General features: G+C 39.1%; 1 protein-coding gene across 1 annotated transcript; it reads left to right on the forward strand.

Moving 5' to 3' along the window:
- Positions 1-13,708: 13,708 nt before the first annotated feature.
- On the forward strand, positions 13,709-26,267 carry prelp (proline/arginine-rich end leucine-rich repeat protein). Its single transcript, XM_079241846.1, has 7 exons — positions 13,709-13,838; positions 22,227-22,662; positions 22,744-22,929; positions 23,022-23,179; positions 23,296-23,492; positions 25,333-25,408; positions 25,520-26,267. The coding sequence occupies exons 2-7, from the start codon at positions 22,231-22,233 to the stop codon at positions 25,608-25,610; spliced, it is 1,140 nt and encodes a 379-aa protein (XP_079097972.1). The 5' UTR covers positions 13,709-13,838; positions 22,227-22,230; the 3' UTR covers positions 25,611-26,267.

Here is a 26,267-nt window from a genome sequence, read left to right on the forward strand (position 1 = left end):
AGCGTCATCACACAGTCCACCGTGATGCAGAAAGCTCACTCACAAAAATATGTTTAAAAAGACACCTGAATTTTATTATTTTTTAACCTTATTGTGTCACCCTGTGACAATAAAGCCATGACAGCTAGACTAAATCACTGGCAAAAGGGTTCACTAGTGAGATCAAAAACAGGATGCAGACCAGAGAATCCAGGATCAACAGGAAAGTTTTACAAGGAAAATTGAGGGTGTGGGTCTGAGCCGGGAGCTGCCAGACTAGGAAGCTGGAAATTACAAGGTAAAGTTAGGAGCTGAAATACAAAGATAATTCATAGCAGTTTCAAAAAGAGGAAGAAGGCACAAAAGGTCCAGAGAAACCGGAAACAAGAGCACAACAACAGGACCAAATATCAAAGAAGTTTTTTTATGTCTAAAAATGATAACTATAGAAATATCTCATTTATACTATATAAATTGTGTGATTGCACAATACCTGCTAATAGATAATAATAAGCTACTGTTCAATTAAAAACCTTGAAGGTAGAAGGAAAAGCCTAAACAAAAAATAAGTCCAAGTCATTGTAGTTTTACTGAAATGTTGAAGATCATACCCGTGTGCTGCTTCTTTCTTAACGGCAGAATTTCCAGGATTTTCCTGCAATATTTAGATGAAACATTTTGCAATGCTCTTTCAGGTCATTTTCCAAAATAACAAAATAAAATAATTTGTCTTAGATTAATTTCTTATAATTACTAAATGCAATTGCACTGCAATGTTAAATAAATCATGTTCAAAGTAAAGACCATTTTTATTTAGATCTTCTGATGGATACTGACAGCAATGACCTTCCAGTCTGAAACGAAATGAAATGAAAAATGCTTTATTTCTCCCCAAAAGGGAAATTCAATATTATTTATGACTTATTATATATTACTGGGTAAGTTAAACTTATTGTACTCCAGGTTACAGAAAGCATCAGCTTATTGCTTGAGCTGCAGCTGCTCTTAGTGAGTTTCATGATACAAAACTTAGTAACAAAAAAATGAAGAAAAAGACGACTAAATTATTTTTTAAGCAAGAAAGGTATCAATAATTTAATAAAATCATCAATAATATGATACTTTTAAAGGAGTTTCAGAATTCCTGTGATTTTGTGAGCTGTAAAGACTTAAACTAAAAAGATGTTTTATTTAATTTTTCTGAAGATATAAAGCTCACACATCTGCATGCTGGCCCCAGTATGTGTGTTTCTCTGTGTATTACCACATCCACCACCATACTTTCCAGGTTACACCATGTCGCAGGAATAAGTGTGTCTGATGATCTGATGAGACTTGTGCCATGTCTGGACCCTTTTTAACCAGCGGAAGGAAACACTCACACAGAGTTCCTTTAAGGGACAAGCATCAGCCATAAAAGTCTACGTATGCTTGTTCCAGTGACGGCCAGCCAGCCGTCTGCTGGTACCTATGAGGTCATGCTGGAGGAAGACAAGCATAAGCAAAAAGTGTCGTTGTTCCATGTTGCTGCTGAAACCGCGCAATCAAAACATTACCGATATAATTTAAAGGAACAAGAACATTTTGACAACTATGTTGAGACATTTAACCTCAGTGGTTAATGAGTGGTGTCGATGATTACACCTAACAATGAGCATATTTTAACCTGAAAGTCCAGCTTTTGTAGTGGTTAGAACTGCAGCGTCACAGGAAGAAGGTTGCCGGTTTGAGCCTCGGGTGGGGGGGTTTGAACAGTGGCCTTCCTGTGTGGAGTTTGCACGTTCTCCCTGTGTGTGTGTGTGTGTGTGTGTGTGTGTGTGTGTGTGTGTGTGTGTCAGCTCTTTCAGGGTGCTTTGACTTCCTCCAACCCGCAAGACATTCGAGTGAGGTTAATTGATCCCTGCTCACATGTAAGTCGCTTTGGTTAAAAGCATCCACATGGTCTTTTCTTTCTTACTGGCTTGTTTAACTATTAAAAGGATGAAGTAAAACATAAAACTCCTGCTTCCTACAGCAGAAGGAGAGGTAGAGTAAGCTGCATTTTATTTCAGTATACTCCAAGCAATACGTCACTACCAATGGCTCAAAGCCAGGGGGTCTCTGTGGATCAAGGTTTTAAATTATGAGTCTAAAGTAAATTAATAAGATTTTCGTCGACGCCTTCTCTTCTTCAGAATTATCAGAATTAATCTCCAGACCAAGTCTCATAAATACAAAATGCAAACTTCTGCTTTCCAAAACTCTGCAGCCATCACATGCAGAACAACTTGACAGCTGCGTTGCTAAACAGGAAGTGAAGTCATATGTTTACAAAATCCCTGGTGGGTTTTAATCTATGCAGAACTGATGTTTCCGTAAATGCTGATGTTTTACCTACCAGGAAATTTCTTAATTCGCAAACATGATCTTTGGTGTTACAAAATAAATAATAAAAGAAACAATAATGACAACACTGAAGGGAGGCTAAAAATGGAAAATTCAGGACATGGACTGCTTAAGGTTTTTCAAACAGCCAAAGTTTAGCTAAACCCAAGATGTTATGAGATAATAAAATATCATTACTTCCGCCAAGGAGGTTATGTTTTTACCAGCGTTAATCTGTTTGTTTGTTTGTTTATGTTCAAGATATTTCAAAAAGTTATGGATGGATTTTCATGAAATTTTCAGCAGTTGTTGGAAATGTGAAAAGGAAGATCTGATTTCATTTTAGTGGTGATCTGGATCACTGTTTGGATCCAGGAATTTCTTTTCTAGAACTGTGGCAGAGTTTTGTGCTCTCCGAGTGCTTTTCTAGCTTATTTTGTGGACAAAATTGGAAAAGTAAAAAAAAAAAAAAAAAGATTAGAAGTAGAATAATTTCAGATTTATCACATTGAAAGTATTTAACCCTTCTTTAGCACTTTTACTTTTTGTTGCATTACAACCTGTAAATATTTCCAGCTGAACATCTACATTATGTGTAATTTCCAGCTCTATAACATGATAAATTTACATTTCCTTTACAATTTAAACATTAGAATCACTATGGCAGCTATAATACACTGTAATAATGCACAATAACAGCAGATCATGCAAACCCTCATTGTTTTATATGAAGAAAGTTTTAACGTTAGCACAGATTTTTACATATAAGGCTATTTAGTTCCTCTATACAGTCTGTAAGTCTGTTACCCACACACATTCAAGCCAGACCACGACTGTTTGCCTCATTTCAGAACCATTTTGATCCAAATTGTATAACAGATTTACTTGCAGCAATAATAATGGAGCTACAGTTGAAATATGGTTGACAGTTTGTGTTAATAAATACTCTCTAGTGAGAAGAAGCAGACATAAGTTTTCAGGAGCCGCCAGCTGTCTGAGGTTTGCCCTGCAGAAGGATTCAAGTGGCTCATGTTGATACCTTAAAGACTGCCAAGCACATCACTGGGGATTGAACCCCCAGTGATTGAACCCAGATTTAACAGCAAGTTGCTGAGACACTTATTGTCCTAGAAGGTAGATATCGAATGTTGTACTGTCCATTGTTATTTTCAGACAACTCACCTTATCTAAATGAAGGGCAAAACAACAAAACAGATTTTTTTTTTTTTTTTTATTAATTATGCTCAGAGCTAAGCTCCAACCAGGATTGTTTATTATGTTTTTGCACCTGAGCTCCAGATGATATGAATTATTTTAGATAAAAGACAGAAATAGTGTCTTTGCAGCCATCTGAAAACAGAATAAAACTCTGACTGGTGAAATCATTAAAGTTCTAGCCATTCCTCTCCTCTGAACTAGACTCTACCTTGGAAAACTTCAGTCAAAATAATATTCAGTGAAGCTCCCCGTAGTGTCATAACAGTAACATAAAGAGCAGCAGAGCCCAGATCTTTCACATAGTACATCACTCTACCCACCAGACACACACTTTCCTTTAGTATACCAAACGGTCCTCTATGGGTAGGCATGAAGAAAGCATTTTTTTATACACATTACTTTAATAGCTGTCACAGGTGTTTATAATCAGTTTAAACACTGTTACTATTTACTTTTAGTGTTATGTTGTTTTTTCTTTTCTTGATGGAAAGTGATTGGAGTTAATGCTGAACATGACAATCATGTGATCAGATGTGATATGGCACCATGTGAAAAGAGCACTGACTGCAGCGAGGTGATGGGAAGTCCTTTTTTTACAGGCCAGCCTCTGAGTTTTACTGGTTTAAGCCTTTCTGGGGTCACCAGAGGATGATCCTGATTTTAAATATATATTATCTTAAAGTTATTGTTTGAGATGCACCAGTGAAATTAATTTTATTCAAATGAAAATACATGTGCATGACTTAAACCATGATCGTTGTAAGCATGTATGAACATCCCAACAAGCAAACACAGCTTGTGCTTTTGTCTTCTCAGCTGTCAGACAAAATGACAGTTTTTAAAGCTAAAGCCGTTACTGGCAGCTGTCAGGACATTTTCCCTTTTCTGTTGCAAAATAACTTTTAAATACGTTTTATTCAGGCAGTCTGCATATTTAATTCCTTATTTTCTGTTGAATTGAATAAAATTAGTAACTTTTTTGCATGTTGACACAATATGTCCATCCATCCACCCATTTCCTCCTGCTAACATGGGGTCGGGTCGCGGGGGCAGCTGCCTAAGCAGGAAAACCTAAACCTCCCACTCCCCAGCCACGTTTGCCAGCTCACCCGGGGGGGGGGGGGGGGGGGGGGGGGATGCCTGAGCCATCTCAACTGGCTCCAACACAATGTGTGTTATGCAGCAAAAAATACACAACACACTCTTTTATTTGATCTTAATTTTTTCTAAACCACCGGGGCGCAGGCTGACACTGGGTCACGAAGCTTTTCTTCCTGAAACAAAGCTGGAATCGACAAATGTAAAATCTAGTTTAAAAATAAATGTATAGCAAATGTTTGTTCAAATGTGATAAAACATGATGCAGCAATTGTCAAATTTTTCCACATTTTGTTATAACCACAAACTTTAATGTGTTTTATCGCAACGTAATATGAAAGACTGCAATTATACTTACTGCAATTATAAAAAATCATTCGTCAGTTTTTGGTTTACCAAAAACAAAACAAACAAAGAAAAAACATTAAGTAGAATATTCAACACTATTAACTTCTGTTTGTTCAAATATAGCATCAGTTACGTAATATTAAAACAAACGTCTATCACATGTAAGTGCAACAAAACATTTGTCTTCCAGGGATCTCTGGATCTGCATATCAATGTCAAAATCCAACATACAACCCTGGAGCCTAATCATACAGAGCAAATTATGCCCCAACTGAGGTTTGAACCAATAACCTTCTTGCATCTTGCAGTAATGCAGCAGTGTTAACCACACAACATCAGTCCACTGTGGAAAAAAGAGGTCGGGGTCTCCCAACACGACAGACAGATACTGTTTTTCCACTGAGGGTGTTAGTCACACTGAGCAGTGCTGTCTCTAAAAGTCAGATTGATGTCCCATTGTCTCATTAAACTGGTATGTGTAACACACCCACATCATGCTTGTGTAAGATATTTTACTGAGCAGCAACATTTATGAGGGGAAGAAAGTTTTTCATGCAGCATGTGGAGTTTCTACTGTGATGTCATGATTCTGCAGCTGCAGTATTGGAGGAAACTTTAGCAATATTACCAACAGGTTGAGTATGAAACCCTTTTTCAAGTATTTCTAATGTCACCATTGTTGTCTGATTAGGTTTTTTTTTGTATGATTAAAAGGTTGGTGAAAAAGGTCACATGAAGGCAGGAGATGGAAAGGTAGGAGAAAGATCTTCCCATTGGACACAAAGTCAGACTGCAAGGGGAATAAAATGAAACTAAAATAGCATTAAAAAAGTATTGACATAGAAGGTCTTATGACTGTCTTGTTTGCTCATGAACAGTTATGGTTAAATACACACTTTTAGTTATTCTAACATTTTGAATTAAATTGACTTCGCACAAAAGAGACAAAACAGACGCATAGAAAACATATTGGAAATGAATTATCGTTCTGAAAATCTGTTGTCGATTGCAGCAGAGAAATAAAAGCAGAAATCCCCTCAACTGCCAGTTAAATGTAACCGGCTACAGCATTTATGCAAAGCATTATGCAACCTGCTGCAGGGATTTACTCTCATTCAGACAAGAGAGCATTGAAGCTAATGAAGTCTGGCTCACTGTCGACATTCCAGTTCATCCAACTGATGTTGGCTCTGAGCACCTTCCAGACAGGAGGACTATTTCCTTGCAAGCTGCATAACTTGTGCAAACAATTAAGGCTATTTCAGGCAAAAGTTCAAGCCAAACATTAAAAAACAAGAAAGAAAAGCGTCGACATCATCAGGCCCAGCCTTGCAACTCGGTTCTGTCATCGAACACAAGGGAAAGGTGTTGCAGAGGCTAAGTGTAGCATCAAACTTGTGTATGGAACAGGATGTTATTCTAGCGTTGGCAGGATCCACTGGAAGCCTGAATTATTGGGCATTGCCCAAGAACCAACCGGACAACAGTGGCTGAAGGGGTCTCAGAGTGGGCTCATAGTGGTTCAGTGAGACTACATCATGCTGTGATTCTGCAGTACAGTCATCATAATTTGGTGAAGCACAGCCTGCAGACAATCAACCTGAACAAGTGGAAAAACCTCCTAAATTTTACAGCAGTTTGTGTCCTTTTTGTTGCATTTAAGGCATTAAAGACTCACAATATGACCTGGTTTCAGCACTTCTATTATCACAACTCATCTTCAACACAATCTGGATGGAAAACTGCAGGATTTCTTTTCAATTCAACAACTTTTGTGTACTAATTCATGCATTTTTGGTTGCTTCAGCAATTAATGTATTCCAGGCAGATCAAATGTTCCAGCGGTTTCACGATGCTGATTTGGTGTTTACTCATTGCTCCTAAAAACATCATTGTCCTAAAGCACACTTTAGCTTGTCCTAGAAAAGAAAAAAATTAACTATTTTGCAGAGACACAACAGTTCTCAAATTACAAAGAGCTGTTGTTTGCGAGACGAGGAAATCATCTCTAAGTACAACACAGATTTGTATGGCAGTTGTGGTTTTGGCTATGACTGAGGAAGCTGTTAGTTACATTTACAGGCCTGTTTACAAGCAACTCTAAGACCTCCAGCCCTCTCATTAAACATACAGTCAGCACATAAACGCAAAGGGCTGAATATGGTGTCAGTTTGACTGTTGCCTTAAAGCGAATCAGCTGGAAACATTTAACTGGCAGGATGCCACTATTAGCTTAATTAGCTTGCTAGCCACAGCTGATAAAATCTGCTACTGGCAGCTGTAATTTCAGTTTCCTGAAAAGTAAATTAAGAAACCTATTTGAATTCTTCTACTGTGAGATATGAATGACTTGCTGTTAAAAAATATGAGTATCATATGAAATAAAATACGAGTATCATGTGAAATTGTCATGCTAGCATAAGCTTGACAAGCCTGCATTCAATATCATGACAGAAAGCAAATTAGAAGTGAATTTATTATATTACACCAACAACAATTATTATATTACTCCAACAACAACAAAAATCCATAAATTTAAATGTCTAAATGTACAGAGGACATAATGGTAAATACATAGTTGATACTGAGAATCTGGTAGTCACAGGAAACATATTCTGTTCCCAAAACTGCTATGATCAATTACAAATTACTAATCAGTTCCAGATACAGTCCAAATGAAATATGGAGGGAGGAATAAGAAGAGCAAAACAGAGCTAGGAATGTGAACTACATGAAATCAGAGATAATAGGGTAACTTCAGAGGGCTACACTGAAAATCCATGTAAAGTTTACAGAGTATCGGCAGTATTCCCCGTAGCAAAACCAGATTCCTTAGATTAACAACGTTCAATAATCTAATGACTCAGAGTGGAAATTCAGCCGTTCAGAGGTATTTAATGAAACTGTAATGACACATTCTTACAAGGTTTATCTGAACACATTAAAAAATACTTAATAACTCATGTGTATATTTATTTTTAACAGTGGACAAAATTAAATATTTTTCAATTCACAAACTGTGCAAAGATATTTGAAACTCCTCAAGTAAAAAGTCAAGATGAAGATTTTTATTTCTTCCAGAGGTTTAATCCTGCGATATCAAACACACTATTTAACTGCAGTGCCAGCATCAGTGTAATGAATGTTTCATGTTTCCTGCACATACAACTTACCAGCAAGACCTGATTTCAAAGTCGCAACGTCATGAGACAGAGTGCAAGTTTATACCTTAAACTTTTCACCTCCTGATAGTGATTTTGAAAAGGCTCTTCTTGCATCACACATTCATGAGAAGCATTGAACCTCACAAAAAAGGTGAGAGTTAGCAAAGCACAAGCATTTCCTGCATCCATACTGTAAAATCTAATTCAGGTCAGGGATGGGTTGCCAGTCGATTGCAAGGCAAGTCCAGCAGAAAACAAGAGAAACAACATATTCAAAAAATTCCTTAAGTAGATACTAAATCAACTCTTATATTCATGTGGATATTCTTGAACTGTGGAAGGAAGGCAGCGTACTGAGCAAGAGGAGAACATGCAGACTCCACAAAGGCCCGCTGAGCTCTGCAACACTATGCAGCCCACCAAAGAACATGCCAACCAAGGGGCGAGAGGCAGGTACACCCTGGACAGGTGGCTGGTCCATCACAGGGCATTTTTTGCCTATCTTTTCAGGATTTTATGTCTAAGTAAACAAAGCTTAACTAATCTGTTCCTCAGAATCAGTGAACCACTAAAAGTCATCAGACTGGTGTAAACTGTAGATGAACTGTAGCCTGTCTGGGCAGGACAATGTTTGACTTCATGAATGATGGATGAGCATCAGTTTGGAAGTGTCCACTGTGCAGGTGGTGACTTTTGGAGGATTTGCTTTACTCACTTGGGAAATATTGGCCGGTTAACACCACGATGCTTATGGCTCCATTATGTAAAATGATGTCAGACTCATCAGCTGCTCTTTGGGACCTACAGCAACTGATGGTGTTTAGTGGGCATTTCGCCAATACGACAACACTGTAGAAAACACACAAAATAAAATGAGAAATACAACCTTTTTCATATCAGTATGTGTTTTTATTTATTTATTTATTTATTTATTTTATTGTTGGCCTCATAGACAAGCTCTGTTTGTCATTTTTTAACTCTTGTCATATTCACATAAAGTGCATCTAATTGTAAACTTTAAAATGGGTAGTTTTGTCATGATAGAACTGTTTATAAGATAGTACATTTGTATAATTGTGATAAAAAAAAAAAAAAATTTAATAAGAAAATGCATGAATGACAGTTTGTCTCCACAGTGCTTCCTTCATCATCTTGCTGCAAATGTTTCTGTAAATGTTGGATTAATTCTCGGATCTATTTGACTGTGGGAATATTTCTGGCTGAAAGTCATGTGCAACTCTTCTAAAACCAAACAGCTCTATCATCCATTTCATTCTGTAGATGACAGAACAGACCGTTCTTGGAGAGTTCTCAGATTATTATACATACGAGTCATTTTGGGCTTGAGTCCGAGCCTGTCTGTCTCTCCATCTGCTTGAAAAGCAGCTGCTATGTGTAATAGCACTGAGGAGCACGGCCGCTTCAAGGTTTCCTGTGGTAAAAGCAGGTTTCAGACTATAAACATGCATCTGCCATCTAGAATCAACAGGTTGAATTCAACCCTGAATAAAAAAGGTGCTAACATCCAAGTATCTCTCTCCAGACTCTTTGTGTATCTAAACGCTGCATGCCAAGCACTTACATTCCACAGGCCATGTGACTTAGTTTCCACATGAAAAACCAAACTCCACAGTTTTGTCCTAACTGGTTCGCTGCTTAAGCTCAGACAAATAAAGTGTCTTAAAAGGTGGGTATTTTAGGTAATAAAATTATATATTTATGTAAATGATCTCAAAAACATGACACTTAATACTTCAATAAGAATGTGATAATTAGTTTTTGCATTCATGTATATTCAAAAACAAAGATTCAGATATGGATTTTTTTGTAGGAGTGATTGTAAAGTGAACACAGCAGCAGATTTCTGACAAAGGAAAACAAGAAAGGAGAACATCTCGTCTGGTTCTGGGGGTCTGTGTGGTGATAATGTTTAGGCAAGTATGAGAAGTTTAAAACCCAAAGTCAACCAGTTGTTTTATCACACTGTGTGTGTCGGACTGAAAACCTCTTTTCATTCTGCAGTAAAAGTTTTGAAGCAACAAACAGCATGAGCTCATTAAAATCTGGTTTTTTTTGGGTTTTTTTTTTGTCATTCAGTTCAGCCATTCTTTTAGATCTGCAGGTTCAGTCACTTCCAAGTACCTCAGAAGGATCCTGGAAGCTCACTTCAGTTTTATTTATGCAGAACCAAATCACAACAAAGTCATCACGAGGCCTTTTACTGACATTATCAATTCAAACTAATTCATTGTGATATAATAATTAAAACTAGTTCACATGAGTCGGATTTATAACCGTGTTCATACAAGTCAATCTGTAAAAAAAAACTACTGTATCAACCCAAAAGGAGCCTTTAGGAGTGTCCTTAAAGGAAAGAAAAGATGAGTCAAGGAAACTTCTGAACCATACCAGTGACCAAGACTTCCACAACTTCAACCCAGAATCATTTGCTGTAAATTCATTCAAAGTTCCCTCTGACATGACCTGTCAACAGTTTGGACACATCTTCCCATTGGATTTGATCTGGAAGTGGGCGTAAACTTTTGACTGGTACAGTATGCCGTACTTGTCAAACATGTCAACTTTCTTCTTTTGTTAAATCATTTGATCTTTTTAATTATGTGTTCATAAAATTAAAAGTTTAACAAAGAATAGAAAAGTTTGCCTGTCATTGCATATTTACATTTTAACCCAATTCACAGCGTTTTTGGAAACAGTGTCTATAATTTCTGAAGTTAATTTAAGTCTTAAGTTATCAAAAACTCAGTTTGAATTTAACCCTTTCATGCATGCATTAACAAAAAACAATGCAACATTTGTTTAGATATAGTATTTTACCTCTACAGACATATGAAATGACACTATTTTATTTATTGAGATTATGAATTTGTCATGATTTACAATTCATTTAATGTATTCTATAAAATATTTACAAACAATATATTTAAAAAATGTTAAATAGCTTATTTTACACACATGTTAAAGTTAAAATGTAAATATTTTATGCATTTGTAGTTTTTAATAAAAAAAAACATATTTCATATTTTCATATATAAAATATTCACAACAAATAAATACAAAAAGTATATAAATGGCTAAAATTACATAAACATCTGACTGAGGCAAATATTGTTGCACTTGTACTCAACTTGTACTCTATTTTATGTGATCCACTGGAGATCAGAATGCGCTGCATGTGACCCCTGAACTAAAATATAACACCCCTACTTCAGGGGCTGCTTTCCTGAGAAATTAATCTACAAGGAATACGTTGAAAACAAAAACAAACCATTGCGAGTCACCATGGATGACACAATGCCCTCAATTTTTAAAAGGAATTTTTAAGCTGAATTTGTCAGTTTTAATGGACTTCAGCAACAGATAAAGACAAAGTTTTCTGCACGTCTTCTTCTTTGCATGATAGAGCTACAATGATGTGATGTTTTCCGTGTTCCAGGTTTTCCTGTTTCCTTTGTAGCCTTTGTTAGTTTTTGAGATAACCTGGTCTCGTTAGTTCATTCTTTACACCCGTGTCTTGTTAGTTCTGTCAGTATTTCTAGTCCTCATCAGTTCAGTTGTGTTTTGCAGGTTCATTGTGTTTGAGTTAGTCTCTGTTAGCCCATGTGCTTCTTCATATCTCTTGTGTTTCTGCGTCTAAAGAATAAATCGTCTAGATTCTGCATCCCTGCCTCTCTGGTCTGCATTTGGGTCCACACCTCAGCACCCATCCCGTGACATACACACTGCATTGTGCATGACACGGGGAACTACGTATTATTTCTGGAAGCATTCTCAGCTACTTCCATGACAGAATTGCGTCCGCTTTGAATACAATGCTGCCTGAGGGCCTGAATATCACGGGCAGGTTTTCACATGTCACCGTCACAAAAAAAAACAAAAAACGTCAGACTCTCAAAAACTTCTGATGATGCTTTCGACTGTAGATGCTCAAATATTCTGAGGAATGTTTCTCTGAAATTGTTCCACATTTCGCAAATTTGCTTTTGTTTCCCAGGCTCTGCCTCCTTTAAGTGCTCCTGTTTATCCCATCACGTTGCTTTCATGCTCCCAGTGTTGAACACATTCCTCCAACTGTCTCTTAATTATTTATTTTTCACTTTAATAGCTTCTTGTTGCTCCTGCCCAACTTTTTCATGTGACAAGTGCCTGCCATCATTTTTAAGTTAAGATAAGGCTTTTAATGAAATAGTGAAAGGTTATATTTGTTTGTGATTCTCTGCAGCATTGACAGAATTGTCTGGAAAGCCTCTCTTGTTGCTTATGTCTTTAATTTACAGTAAATAACACCAAAGGCAAAAGCAATGCAGCCAAAGGCCAAGTCTGTTACATTAAACAGCAGGTATAAAAGTATAAAAGAATATATTTAAAACAGTCAAAAACAACCCAAACAAAAACGTGAAACTTGTGCCGATGAACAGCCATTTCCAGTGATGTCATCCTTGTAGACGGTGCAAAATAAAAATCATGTACACAGAGGTGAAGTCACTGCAGTTGATCAGAGGAGCTGAGTCATTTAATAACTTTCCAGCACCATTTTAAATGGTAGCACAGGGAGAAAAAGCACACACCCAAAAAGCTACATGCAGTATTTGTTATTTATATCCTGTTATGTGCTGAAAGTGACTTTTCTTTGTTAAAACCACTCTCAACCAGATGTTTGGCCAGGTTGGGCTCAGAATCCCAAACCCAACGACCAGCTGAGAGGGAGTCTGGAGTTTGAGGGGTTATGAATGTGAAGAAAGCACAAGAAGTGTGTATATGTGTATTAGAAACTGATCGCCACATATGTTTACCACATTATCGCTTGGCTGCTGCTCACGCTGCAGGAATGCAGAGCAGCAAACACACGTCCACCTCCAATTCCAAACCCCTGGTAAGATATTAGCACACACACACACACACTTACATTTCAGCTCCACACTTTGTTCCTCACAGTGCCACTCAACTCCACCGCAACAACCCTCAGCCTCAGCTGGACCTCAGTTATCACACGGTATTAGTTTGCTTTGGCGCAGACAGAAAGAGAAAAAATCTCCTGGACATTTAATAGAAGCAGAAAAGGATGCTATGGAGTCACTGGGAAGATGCTACTAATGAAAAGCACATGGCCAGCTTTGTGTGCAGTCATTTAAACAATGGCAAAGTGGGTGGAAACAGAGAAATGACACAATTACAGCTGAGCTTTTCCTTACAGAGGTCCAATGTTCACAGCGTTTCTCAAACACGTCTGATATCTGCTTGTGTATGTAAACACTGAAACATATCTATGCATCACCGTGTCTATTCTGAGTCACATACGCTGAACCTTCTGGTGTAGTAAAACAAATTGTGCCGCAGTTCAGACACATGAAAGAGCTCGCAGTTCTCCAGAAGGAATCAAGATTAAATATCTCTGGATCTGAGCCGAGCGGAGGGGGAGAAAGAACCACTGTGACCTTCAGAGGGAAGAAAGCCAGGGAACAAACCCAACAGGCAGGCCTGTCCACCAGAGGAGAGAGAGAGGGAGGGCCGGGTTATGGATGAAGAGAAACGGGGGAAGAGAGAGAGAGAGAGAGAAAGAGGGAGGGGTAGGAAAAAAGTGAGAGGCACAGAAGAAGAGAGACACTAAGTTGGGACTTGACAAAGGAGGGCAGGTACCAGAGCCAGGTAAAAAAAAAAACCCAAAAAGTTTATTTGTTGTTTTCAGGCTGTTTTGATGTGGTTTGATGAATGAGATGAGAAAGAAAGCAAGAGCGTGTTTGTATGTCCAAATGAAAGGAACGCTGTGAGAGAGGGAAGTGTTGATGGAATGAGGAGGAATCCTGGCGCATTCACAGCTGAGCCATGCTAGACTGTTTCTATAGAAACACTTCGCCACACAAAGTGGCGCTCTATCCTCCGGGAGCTGCTGCATGCCGCAACTCTGCTTTTCTCTGCAACATCCTCACCTTGTTTTCAGCTTTTTCCCCCAGACAGTGAAGACAGTTAGCACTGTGTAAAAGTTTGTTTTACAAAAAAAGCTTTAGTTGTGCTTCTAAATGCAATAAAATGAGCTTTTTGCTGGTGAATCATATTTATCTTTCAGGTTATATTGACATATACGCATTCATCATTTGCTGCTTGACTTAGTGTTTATTACTCTGCAGCGATTTCAGATTAATCCTTCTTCTGTCTATGTGACTGCTGACTAAAAGCCATGGCAAAAATGAAAGCAAATATTCAAAAAAAAAAAAATGGTTTAAAAATGTTTTGGGATTACCTTAATAATCAAGTGCTGATGCAATATTCTGATTGGACTAGAAATTCAACAGAAAATACAATTTTGCAGAGTGAAAGGAAAAGTCTAGAAGCCAGACAGGAGAATAAACTTTCTGGGGACCAGAAATGTTCAGCATTTTGGTTCATTTATCTTTATAAAAACAATCCCAGTGCATTCATCATATCTATAGGTAAAACGCATGAACACTTGATCCAACAGGCAGATCATCCCCACAACATTTAGCTGTGTGCAACTGTGCCGATCAGTCACACATAATTTCAGATATCAGAATCAGATGATTAAATCTGCTGCGCATGACAAGACTCTCATGCAAAGCTTTTTTTTTAGATGTTTGACTAAACAGTTGTCATGATTTTGGTGAAAGGAATGACGTTGTTCTGCCAACACGAAGGATTGGAAAAGCTCCTCATTATGGACAAAGGCTCATTAAAAAGTCAGAAAACAAGAGAAGGGAAATGTTCTAACACTGGGTGAAACATTAGTGCACATGCCTGATATGTGGACGCCGTGTCAGATCTTAAATGGGTTTTTTATGCATGTTAATATGAAATGGAGACTGGTGCATGTAGCTGTTCACATGTTAGTGACTGTTGCTATGAAAATTAACTAATTAAAATGGAAGTATGCTTTTTATTAACCAAAGGATCTTATTCAATTTGCTTTAATCTTGTGTTAGACCATCTTAAAACTATGCTGGTCTGCAGTGCAAAACTGCAGTTTATAAGGAAAAGTTAAAGAACTTTAACAATTGCTAACTTTTACTGCTTACTTCCATCCATTTATTTTCTATCTCCACTTTATCTTGTCCAGGGTCAAGGGTGGGTCGTAGCTTATTCCAGTTTCCACTGGGCATAAGGCAGACCTGGACAGGTCACAGTCAGTCTTTAAGCTAACATGCCTCCTGTTGGAGTGTGGGAGGAATCACAGGGAGAACAACTCCACAGAAAGCTCCCAGCTGAGGCGACGTTGCTGAGCCCGGAGCAGTGATGTCAGAATGTGTCCTTTAACTTTCATGTTTGATAACTTTCCATGAGATTTTGTAAATATTTGACACCACTGATTTAGCCAAAAAGGCTCATAAGGAGGTGCAAGACTGAAAGGAGGAGTCAGTCCAGCAGGGATGTCTGAGTTTTACACCCAGTCTGATGTTTTCCACCATCCTTTCACCTTTCTTCAGTTTCAGCTTTAGCTGTTGTGCTCCTGTTTGTTTGTTTTGTACGTTCTTTCTCTCAGAAGAAATGCTTTACAAGAGCTGATTTTCAGTTGTTTCGCATGTTTTACGTCTCTGAGCTGCATGAACTTTCCGCTTTAGTTGACCACTTCTTCAACATCAAACACTGATTTTATTTTAAAGCACCTTTTTGATTTGTGAATGGTGCAACATAGATAAACTTTACTTTCCTACCGACTTGATGTGTAGGGTTGGGAGTTAAAAAAAATACTTTTAGTATAAATACTTTCCTTTTCTTTTCTGTTCTCTTTCGATCCATTTTTTCTATCCAGGTCCAAAAGTGCTGTGCAAACTCTGTAATACAAACACTTAAACAAATAAAATAAGAATTCAGATTATCAGGGGGATCTTTGTATCCATAGTCCTGGTAAGCAAATGTGCTCATCAAAACACAGCACCCACACCATCATTCTGCCTGCTTTCATGCTGGAAAAGACAAGTTAAAAGAAAAAAGGACTTATAACACAGGATTTGGGGGTCAAACATTTTTACATTAATGGATTGGAATTTTTTTGTTATGTGGACACTGACTAAGATCAAACAACATGCTCAGTCTCAGCTGAGAGACCTGCATGTTACCCCTATGCATGCATCCTTCCTCTCTCGGTACTCCGGCTTTTTTCCTTTGTGCAAAAGCATGATGATTATAAATTTACCCAAGGAATAAACGTTTAGATAAAAGATTATTTGGTCTTGTTTGCATTTGTGTTGATGCTGCGGTAGCTGGCAGTCTGTCCGGGTTGTAAACTACCTGATAGCAACTGGGATGTCCTTCAACAAGCTTGCATTGGATAAACAGAGACAATAGACAGAAAGTTAAAGCTGGGATGGGTAATCTTGCTCAGAGACATTTTTCTTTTCTCTGGGTGAAGCGGTTCCTCGTCCTGATAGTAGTCTATACATTTTTTTTTTTTTTGTCTTGTCCAGCATTTAGGCAAGCAGAATGATGGTCTGGATGCTGTGTTCTGCTGAGCAAATTTTCTCTGCCAAGGGAAGCTTTATAGATATAATGATCCCCTTGACTTTCTGTATTGTTGTTTGAATTGTAGAGTTTGTACTGCTGGACCAGAGAGGACAGACAAAAGACAGAAAGAGAAAGGAGAAGAAACACCTCATAAGAAAAGGGAAAGAGATAAAGGGAGAGAAAAGGGAGAGAAAAAAACAACAACTAAAAAATAACCCAAAAACAAAAAGAAAGAAAACAACCTACAGATGTATACATACACACATACAGGCACACACATACATATACACACACATACACACGCATACATACACAAACATATACACACACGTATACACACATAATATATATATATACACATATATATACATATGTACACATATACATATACACATACATACATATACACACACACCTCTATGCACACACATACACACACATACATACGTACAAACATATACGCACTTGCCAGTATTAACACATATACATACACATACAAGCCAACTTTAGATCATAGTAACTAAACTATGAATCTAAAAAGTTAAATATAAATGAGAAACAAACAGAAATGAGAAAACTAGCTGCTGTTAGTGAATAAAACTGCGTGACGACTCGGTGACTGTGTCACATGCAGAACATGCAGAGTGGAACGTGTTCCGGAAAAGGTGATCATGCCAGTGTGACCCCTCCCACACAAAGGCAAGAGGCACGCCAGGAGTACCCCCGAGACCAGGGCCATTGGCAGCCATCCCCAGGCGCAGACCCCAACCGCCCCACCCCGGAGCCAGCCATGCACCGACCCAGGAGGAGGCAGAGGGGGGTCCCAGCCAGAGTCCCCCGCAGTCAGGGGGAACAGGCCCCAGCAGGCCCGGACCAGCGAGGACCGGCCCCGCCGGGCACCGGCCACCCAGGGCAGACAGAGCGCGGGCCCCACGGCCCCAAGAGCCCAGAAGCAACCCCCCACCCCCGCAGGCAGAGGGCCCAGCCCACACCGACGGAGGGCCGGGATCCCCAGACCGCCACCGAGCGCCAGCCAGGCCGCACCCCAGCACACCAGCAGCGCTCCCCGAGCACCAAGACCCTCCACGCACACAAACACACACACACACACATACGCACACACGCACACACATGTGCACACACACACGCACACACATGTGCACACACACACACACACACACGCACACATGCACCCACCCACCTACCCCCACCCACACCCACACGCATCCACACTTCCTCCTTAAACACACCCTATACACCCATTCTCTTACACACGCTCAAACTCACACTCTCCTACCCCCGTTCTTTATACACACACACCCCCTCACACACACATCCCTGCTCCCTCTATAATCACCCATTCTTCCATACACGCATACCCCACTCTACACACACACATACCTCCCTACACATCAGTCTATACATTTTGTAATCATGAACAATAAGAAATAAAGTTAGACCCCTTAGTTTACTGTAAATCTGTAAAAACTCTGACCAATCAAAACGTTTGGACCAAAACAGAGTTGTTCATTTCTTATAAAATATCGTTGGATCACACAAGGAGCAAAACCAGAGGAGCCAAGACAGAGTGCCACTTTCACATCTTGCTGGCTCCCCAACATTACCTACCTCAGCTTTAAGTCTGTAAAGCAGGGATCAGCACCTGTGTCCTGCAGGGATTGAATGTTTCCCTTCTGCAACACACCTGACTCAAATTAAACAGATCTCCAATAACTTGTTGTCAAGTTTTGCTAAATTCTGCTAGTTTATTAACGGCTCATTAATCTAATATAGGTTTGTTGCTGCAGAGATGCATCCAATATCTGTCATTGAGGACCAGAGCTGCTGATCCTGCTCTAAAAGATCAGGAAAAAACACAGTTCAGAGCTTCAGATTGACCTGGAGCAATCTGGATTTAAGGTTTCAGTCAACAAGGACTCCATAATGACTAAAAGACACTCTGTATTGGGATTAGGGGTTGGATTAAATACCATTCATTCATTCATTCATTCATTCATTTTCTGAACCGCTTAATCCAATTCAGGGTTGTGGGGAAGCTGGAGCCTATCCCAGCTGGCTTTGGGCGACAGGCAGGGTACACCCTGGACAGCTCGCCAGTCCATCGCAGGGCTGGATTAAATACCATATTTAGGAAATTAAGCCTAACAGCACATAGTGGGAGTTGTGTTATGCTGTGAGGTTTGTTTGTTTTGCTGCCTTCTGATCAAGTAACGTATGAAATGAAACTATAAAATCATAAGATAAGATCAAACCAGTTCAGACCAGCTCATCATGCACAACAATGTGGCAGAAAACCCAGCGTTGTGTCTTTCAGCATGACGGTGACCGCCACACACAGTTAACAACATAAATCAGTTGTTGAAAGAGAAGATTAACTGGTTTAAACTGGCCACTGTGAGTCCTGACCTAAATACCACTGGAAACCTTTGGGAGAGATTAAATCTGCCAAAATTACTCCTGAAAACATAAAAGAGCTTGACTTGAGAAGACAGAGGCATAGCAAGAACCATTCTCTGTGCAGCAAATATAACTCTGCAGTGGAGGAAGAAATTCTCCTCATTTTTCTATTATTATTATTATTATTATAATTATTATTATTATTATTATTATTATTATTATTATTATTATTATTATTATTATTATTACAATGTAAAACTTTAGGATTTCTACCTTTAAGAGTTATTTTTGTTGACTTTTAACATCAGAAAGATGGAAAATCTAATGATAAGACAATAACATTTAGGTTTTTATAAATAGCTTCACTTCGACAAACAGCTGAATTGAAGATAAATCCATCTTGTCATATCACATGATCTTTATCTGGATTGTGCCAAATTGATCATAAAAAGTATTTAAAAGGCTCAATCAGCAGTTTGGACACATTCAGCTTTCATTTAGATTGAATTCTGCTGTCTGGTCAGACAGATAGGCACACGTGCTGCGTGTGATGGATGTATGGAGGTTCTGCCATAAGTCTAGCTCTCATGTAAATATGTCAGATAAGTCACAAATAAAACACCAGTAAATCAGCCATCTTTGACAGGGAGTCTTCATTTGCCAGGGCTTTTGGCATGAGCAGCAGTGTGAGGGGAAGGAAAGCTTGTTCTGCTTTAGAACGAAGAGCTGCGAGGCTCAGAGAGAAAAGGAAGGGCAGCGCCGGGGAACACACTGTCAGAAGAAAGTTCAGATCTGTTTTTTCAGGCATGAAGCCTGGATCTGAGCCTCATTCCTGCCCTGTGATTTATATGTGATCTTCACTGACTTGGGTAGAAAGTTTCCAAAGAACAGCACAGTTATCAGTAACTGTGCATTTATGACTGAAGGTAATTTACATGTTCTATCTGTGCACACACATCCAGTAGAAACCGCATGTTTAGGATGAGCCGATCCAGTGAAAAGTGAATTCCTCTCTGCTTAAATGTCTCTTACACCGCTCTTGACATCTTCCACATTCCACACACTGATTTGATTTCTCACATCTGTTTTTATATCACATTATTTCACAGTTCACAACTAAAAACATTCCCTCCATGTGCTCCTGGTGAAATGAGAAATAGTTAGGAGTCTCTAAACCAACATTTACGTATACCATCAAAGTACAGATTCCTGATCTTTAGCACTAGTTACCTTTTTATCTATTTTTTTTTCCAATACACACCGGAGCCATCGGAGATTTAATGGGACTTAGTGTGGTTTCCATCAGGCCCCTCTGGATAAAAGTGCTTCATCCTCCCACACATGCAGTTTTATCTGCTACAGTTGTTCCTGTGAACCAGAACAACGGGGCCTTTATTCTTCTTTATTCTTTTTTTCTAAAAAAAAAAAAGAAGAAAACACCAATTTCCTGTATCCGCCTGTTCTCCTTGGCTTAAATGGAATCAGATTAAACAAACACCTGCATCTTTCAAGCCAGATGATTGGGTCACAACATACTATGTAGACTGAATATGAGATTTTAGACAGAGTGAAAGTGTTATAAGTGACAACAGGTATGATGTATGAGCATAAATTCACAGTAATAAAGCTAGACTGGAAAATTAACCATCAAAATGAGGAGGATGCAGAGGTGCAAAACATTTCCATCATCAAGCTGGATCTCAAAAAAGTGTTTTAATTTCTGTCACTTTAACATGAAAACATTTCTGTTCCTGATGCATTTTAATAGGATACGATCTTAAAAGTTGCAGAAAACACAGAGAATAAGTAGAATTGTGGGAATCGGGCAGTCAGATGGAAAGAGATGAGGAAGAGGACGAGTTTAAGTTGGAAGATGTTTCAAGGAGCAGAAATAGTGGCGCATGCATTTTTATTGTGGTGCAGACCTGATAAAGATAATGATGACTAGGATGCCATCCATCCACTCTCCCTACAGAGACAGCAGGTACACACATGGAGAAGTAGTGGGCAGTACTGGGAGACAGCTGGTTTTCTGAGAACCATGATGAAGTCACAGTTCAGCAGTGCAGACATGAAAATGATTCTGAATGTTTACTTAAACAATAAATACATGAATCTTGTACACAGCAAACTATTTAAGTTAATTTAACCTGCTTTTGTCTGATGTTTCCTTTTATATTTATTTGGCAAAGTCCGCTCCTCTTCCTCTACCCTGAAATGTCTTTTTCCGTCATCTTGTTTATTCTGAGAGGTCTCTGATGCTGCTTTTCAAGCCTCTGGCAGTTCACGTCTGCATGAAGAAGGGCAGAAAAGTCTCAAAACAGATTCACACTGCTAGATATAAATGAGTATGATTTGCTTCTCTAGTAGGAAATATTAAAAACAAAATTATTACTGAAAGCTGAGTGTGTTGAGCAAACACACTCAGCTTTCAGAAGAGCAATAAATGATGAGCAGCAAAGAGCAATACATGATGAAAAGAGGTGACACTGCAGTCCTCCATCTCAGACAGAACTAAATCTATAACTCCTAAAATCTGCAGGAAAACCAGGTTAATTTCTGCAATTAATGTCAATGTCAGCTTTATTTATATAGCGCATTTTAAAAGCCAACGGCCAGTCCGAGTGCTTTACAGCAGGATACACATAAAATAAAGCACACACTGAGATAATCAGTAACGATGAAAGAATAAAAGCAAAAAAACAAAACAAAACAAAACAGATGAAGCAGAAATGATAAACTCTGCTCAGCCAAAGACAACGGTAAACAGGTGGGTCTTTAGACGAGTTTTAAAAATGAAAGGGTTTACAGACGGTACATCCAGGGCAAATGAGTTCCACAAAACCTCGATCCTCTCTGGTTGTCATTAACCAAGTCACAAATACTGTCGCCTGTCAGATTCTAAAATGAAGACTGAAGTTAAGCATGTCTGAACAAAAAACAGCAAATCTATCCAGAGTTTTACTTCAAACAAAATTAGTACCCTGGTCTTCCCAGAACAGATAAATAAAGCATGGAAGGGAAACTGTCTTCTACTCTGTGGATCATCACACTCATGCAGATCACTACTCTGAAAATGCGGCTTTTCTCTCTGTGTAGAAGACATAGATGCACATTTCTGCATAAAAAATATCCAAACTGTCATTTCATGGACTGTTACAGGACAATGAAGGCTGGAGTGGGACTCTTCTCTGCACTGGCTCTGTTCCTCCTAATGGGGTCAGCGTTCACTCAGCGACCACGACCAAAGAAGCCCACCAAGCGCCCACCTCCCACCAGGAAGCCTTTTGTCCCTAAACCTGCAGTACCGGCACAGCCAGAGCCCCAGGAGCCCACGGACTTCCCCCCACCCATCCTGGGTCCCCCCTCCGCCTTCTCTGATTGCCCTCGCGAGTGTTTATGCTCCCCTAGCTATCCAAACTCTCTCAACTGTGAGAACCGGAACATCCGTGTGATTCCAGTCATCCCACTGAGGACCCACTACCTGTACTTACAGAACAACTACATCTCAGAGGTCACTGCAGACGCTTTCCGCAACGCTTCTGAGGTCCGCTGGATCAATCTGGCAAACAACCGCATCCACAGAATAGACAAACAGGTCAGAGAGTTTCTTCTAATACTCACACCTTCAAAATAACAACAAAACCCGTATCAGGTCCTGTACTGTTCTCTTCCACAGGTTTTTGAGAAGATCCCAGCACTGCTGTATCTCTACGCACATAGAAACCAGCTGAATGAAATCCCAGCAGGCCTCCCAGCAAGTCTAGAACAGCTCCGTCTGGATAGGAATCGCATTTCTAAGATCCCGCCTGGCGCACTCAGCAAGCTGGAGAACCTGACTCTGCTGGACCTGCACAACAACCAGGTGAACCTCCCTTACAACTCTGAGCTACTGCTTGTTTACATCAATCTTATGCATTTCTGGAGCAAATAAAAGTGTCTGATGTCTTCTATTAGCTGAGCGACAGTGACCTTGGAAAGAACACATTTAAGGACCTAAAGAGCCTCATGCAGCTCAACTTGGCTCATAACACTCTGAAGAAGATGCCGCCTGGTGTACCGAGTGGCCTCATCCAACTTTTCCTGGACAAAAACCGTATAGATGACATTCCAAAGTACACAACACATACATTCACACACAGTAAACACACATCTCAGGCATTATTGCAACAGAACACTGAGTCGATGTGAACTTTTACAGCTGTTTGCATCTTTTTGTTCTCTTGTTTAGAGACTACTTTGAGAGCTTTACTAATCTGGCATTTCTGAGGCTGAACTACAACCAGCTGAGTGATAAAGGAGTCCCCAAGGCTGTGTTCAATGTGTCAACCCTGATGGACCTGCAGCTGGCCCACAACCAGCTCAGCATGGTTCCGGTCTTTAACAGTCACCTGGAGCATCTGCACCTCAACCACAACAGCATTGAAAGTAAATTATGGTTTTTCTTTCTTATATAGATGCAAGCTTTTGGAAAGTTTGGGTCTCCTACATCTATAGCATGCGAAGCATCTGCAGCAAAGTTATAAACCATTTTCTGCTTCACTAAAATAAACTATCCTGGATCATAAGTCTTCAAGGATGTTCATAGATGAAGACTTGTGATAGATGTTCATATGAGGATTTGGTCCTTTTGCTGACAATATATGTGAAACAGCAGGTGGTTTTAGAGAAAACAAGCCAAAGCTTCAGGTTTACACACTTATTTTATCCTTTATGTGATCTTATTGGTTTATCCATCCATCCATTCTCTTCCGCTTCTCCGGAGGGGCAGCAGCCAAAGCAGATAGACTCAGACTTCCCTTTACCTGATTACTGTTTCAACCTTTTGTGGAGGAATCCTGGGGTGTTCCCAGGCCAGCCGAGAGACGTTGTCCCTCCAGCTTGTCCTGGGTCTTCCTTCTGGCCTCTAATCAAAATGTCCAAATCAATCCATCGCTTATTACTTTGACAGAGTCCTGATAAAAACCATCAGAAGCAAATTAAGAGACAGTTTAAAATGCTTGCTGAGGTGATTAATTTAAACTAGCCACAATATTAAAACCACCTACCTGATACTAAATTATACTTCAGTTATTCTACCAAAACAGCACGAGCCAATCACAGACTGTACAAAACTTGTGAAGTGTCGTCTGTTATCAGGCTGTGATGTGTTTCCAGCAGATCCTTTATAAATCATGACCTTTGTGGGTCAGATCATGGTTTTTGATGATGGTACATCCCACAGACATCCAGGTGGAAAAGTGAGTGATGAGTGGCAGAGAGTCTTATGCAGCAGCTACACCACTGTCATCATGGAACAGCACTGATATAAGTCTTGGTGAACCACAACAATGTTTATGCAGATGTTTCATGTCAAACAAAGCATCATCTTGGTTCCATCAGCTTCTTCTCTTCCCTTTCTCAGTTTGATATTAGTTTTAATTCGGTCCTTCCGCCATCGACCTTTTGACCTCTGTGAGCTACTTGTTATGTGTCTGCTAGCCGTAGCTTTCTCTCACCTTGTATGTCTGTGCTGCTTGGCTGCGAAACAAATTGTATGAGGAGAAAAATCACTCCATATCACTGTGTGTGTGTGTGTGCATATGTAATACATGATTCGCAAATGGTGCAAACGTATTTGTTTGTAACTTTGGGTAGCTGTATGTGCAACACGTGGTTTGTAAACTGTATAAACCTTTTTGTGCAGATTTGGTACTTCTAATTTTATGTTTAACTGCGCACACAAACATCTGGAAATTATGCACCAAATTGTTTTACTCATGCACAAACTATAAGAAATTAACAAACATTATTTTACACATTTTTAATCTTCTGTCTCATAATTCTAATAGTTTTGTGTTCAAAAAAGCTTCTACGCATTCGAGTTGTTGAATATGTGTGGACGAATTGCCTTGTACGCGCAGATAAAACTGCATTGACACACAGATCCGTTAACAAAAGGTCAAGGCGTTTCGAGACTCTTCCGAAAGCCTCACAGCTTCATGCATAGACGGGGTGTTTAGAAGCTGTTGGAAAACTGGGACATCTGGATATTCCCAACCTTATTCTTCTCGCTTTCTAAGTAAACTTAAAGAACTGATTGTTCACCTGCTGCATCCGACATGTTAATTCAATCTTAACAGATTCTTCTGTGATGAAAAAGTTACTGCTCATTGTAGCTGCCAGTAGTTTTAATGTTATGACTCATGGTTGTGTTATACTTGTTAAATAATTATTTATTGCAAAACAAGTTAAATAATTAAATTCCACTGTGTTATTTTGCTGACAGGCATCAATGGCACCCACATCTGCCCATTCAGCCTGCAGGCCGACCCGAGTGATTACAGTATGGTGCCGAGGCTAAGGTGGGTCACAGTCTGCCACATGCTTTTCAAGTGAACAAAGAATGACTTGATATGTTCAGTAGTTTAAAGACCATTGTGACGGCATGGTGATAAGTTTTTGTGTTGCTTCAGGTACCTGCGTTTGGATGGAAACCACTTGAGTCCTCCCATCCCTGTGGATGTCATCATGTGCTTCAGACACCTTCACTCTATTGTCATTTAGGTGGATTTCACAACAACACACACATGCACACAAGTGTGCAAGCACATGCTGAGAGAAGCACAAAGTTTCCAGCCTGTAGACGCTGTGGAGCTGCAAAACTCAAAGAGGGACTTCATATAAATGTAAAAGTTTGATACTTTAAACTTCTTAACTTTGAAAAGTGTAATTTTTGTCAGAATTTAAACATCCGCACAAAAATGTGGATCAACTTAAAAAATTTTAGGAGTTGCAGTTTATAGTTTGTTTTTATTTTATTTCCAAAACTATAAAGCACAAAAAAGGAAAAAAAAAAAAAAAAAGAAAAGAAAAAGCGAATGATCAAAGGCTGAAAATACAGGTACATTGACAGACATGCTACAAATTTGGAGGGTAGATATGTTTACCAGGAGATGTGAGAATGAACAGACCTGCACAGGATGTATAAAGAACTGAATACTAACATAACTACCATGTAGTTAAACCTGTCCTAAATGTACCTGGGATTTTCAAGGTACTTCATGTAAAAACTGTCAATATATTCCCTTTATTCATCATCTTATGTATATCATTTCTATGTATAAAGATGCTTTGTAAAATAAAAATTAAAAAAAGGAAAAATAAAATGTTGTCTTTTACTGTCTGGCTATGCTTGAAGCCTAATTAAAAGTTAAAATTAAA

Source organism: Telmatherina bonti, assembly GCF_933228915.1.
Source record: "Telmatherina bonti genome assembly, chromosome: 6".
Taxonomy (NCBI): Eukaryota; Metazoa; Chordata; class Actinopteri; order Atheriniformes; family Telmatherinidae; genus Telmatherina; species Telmatherina bonti.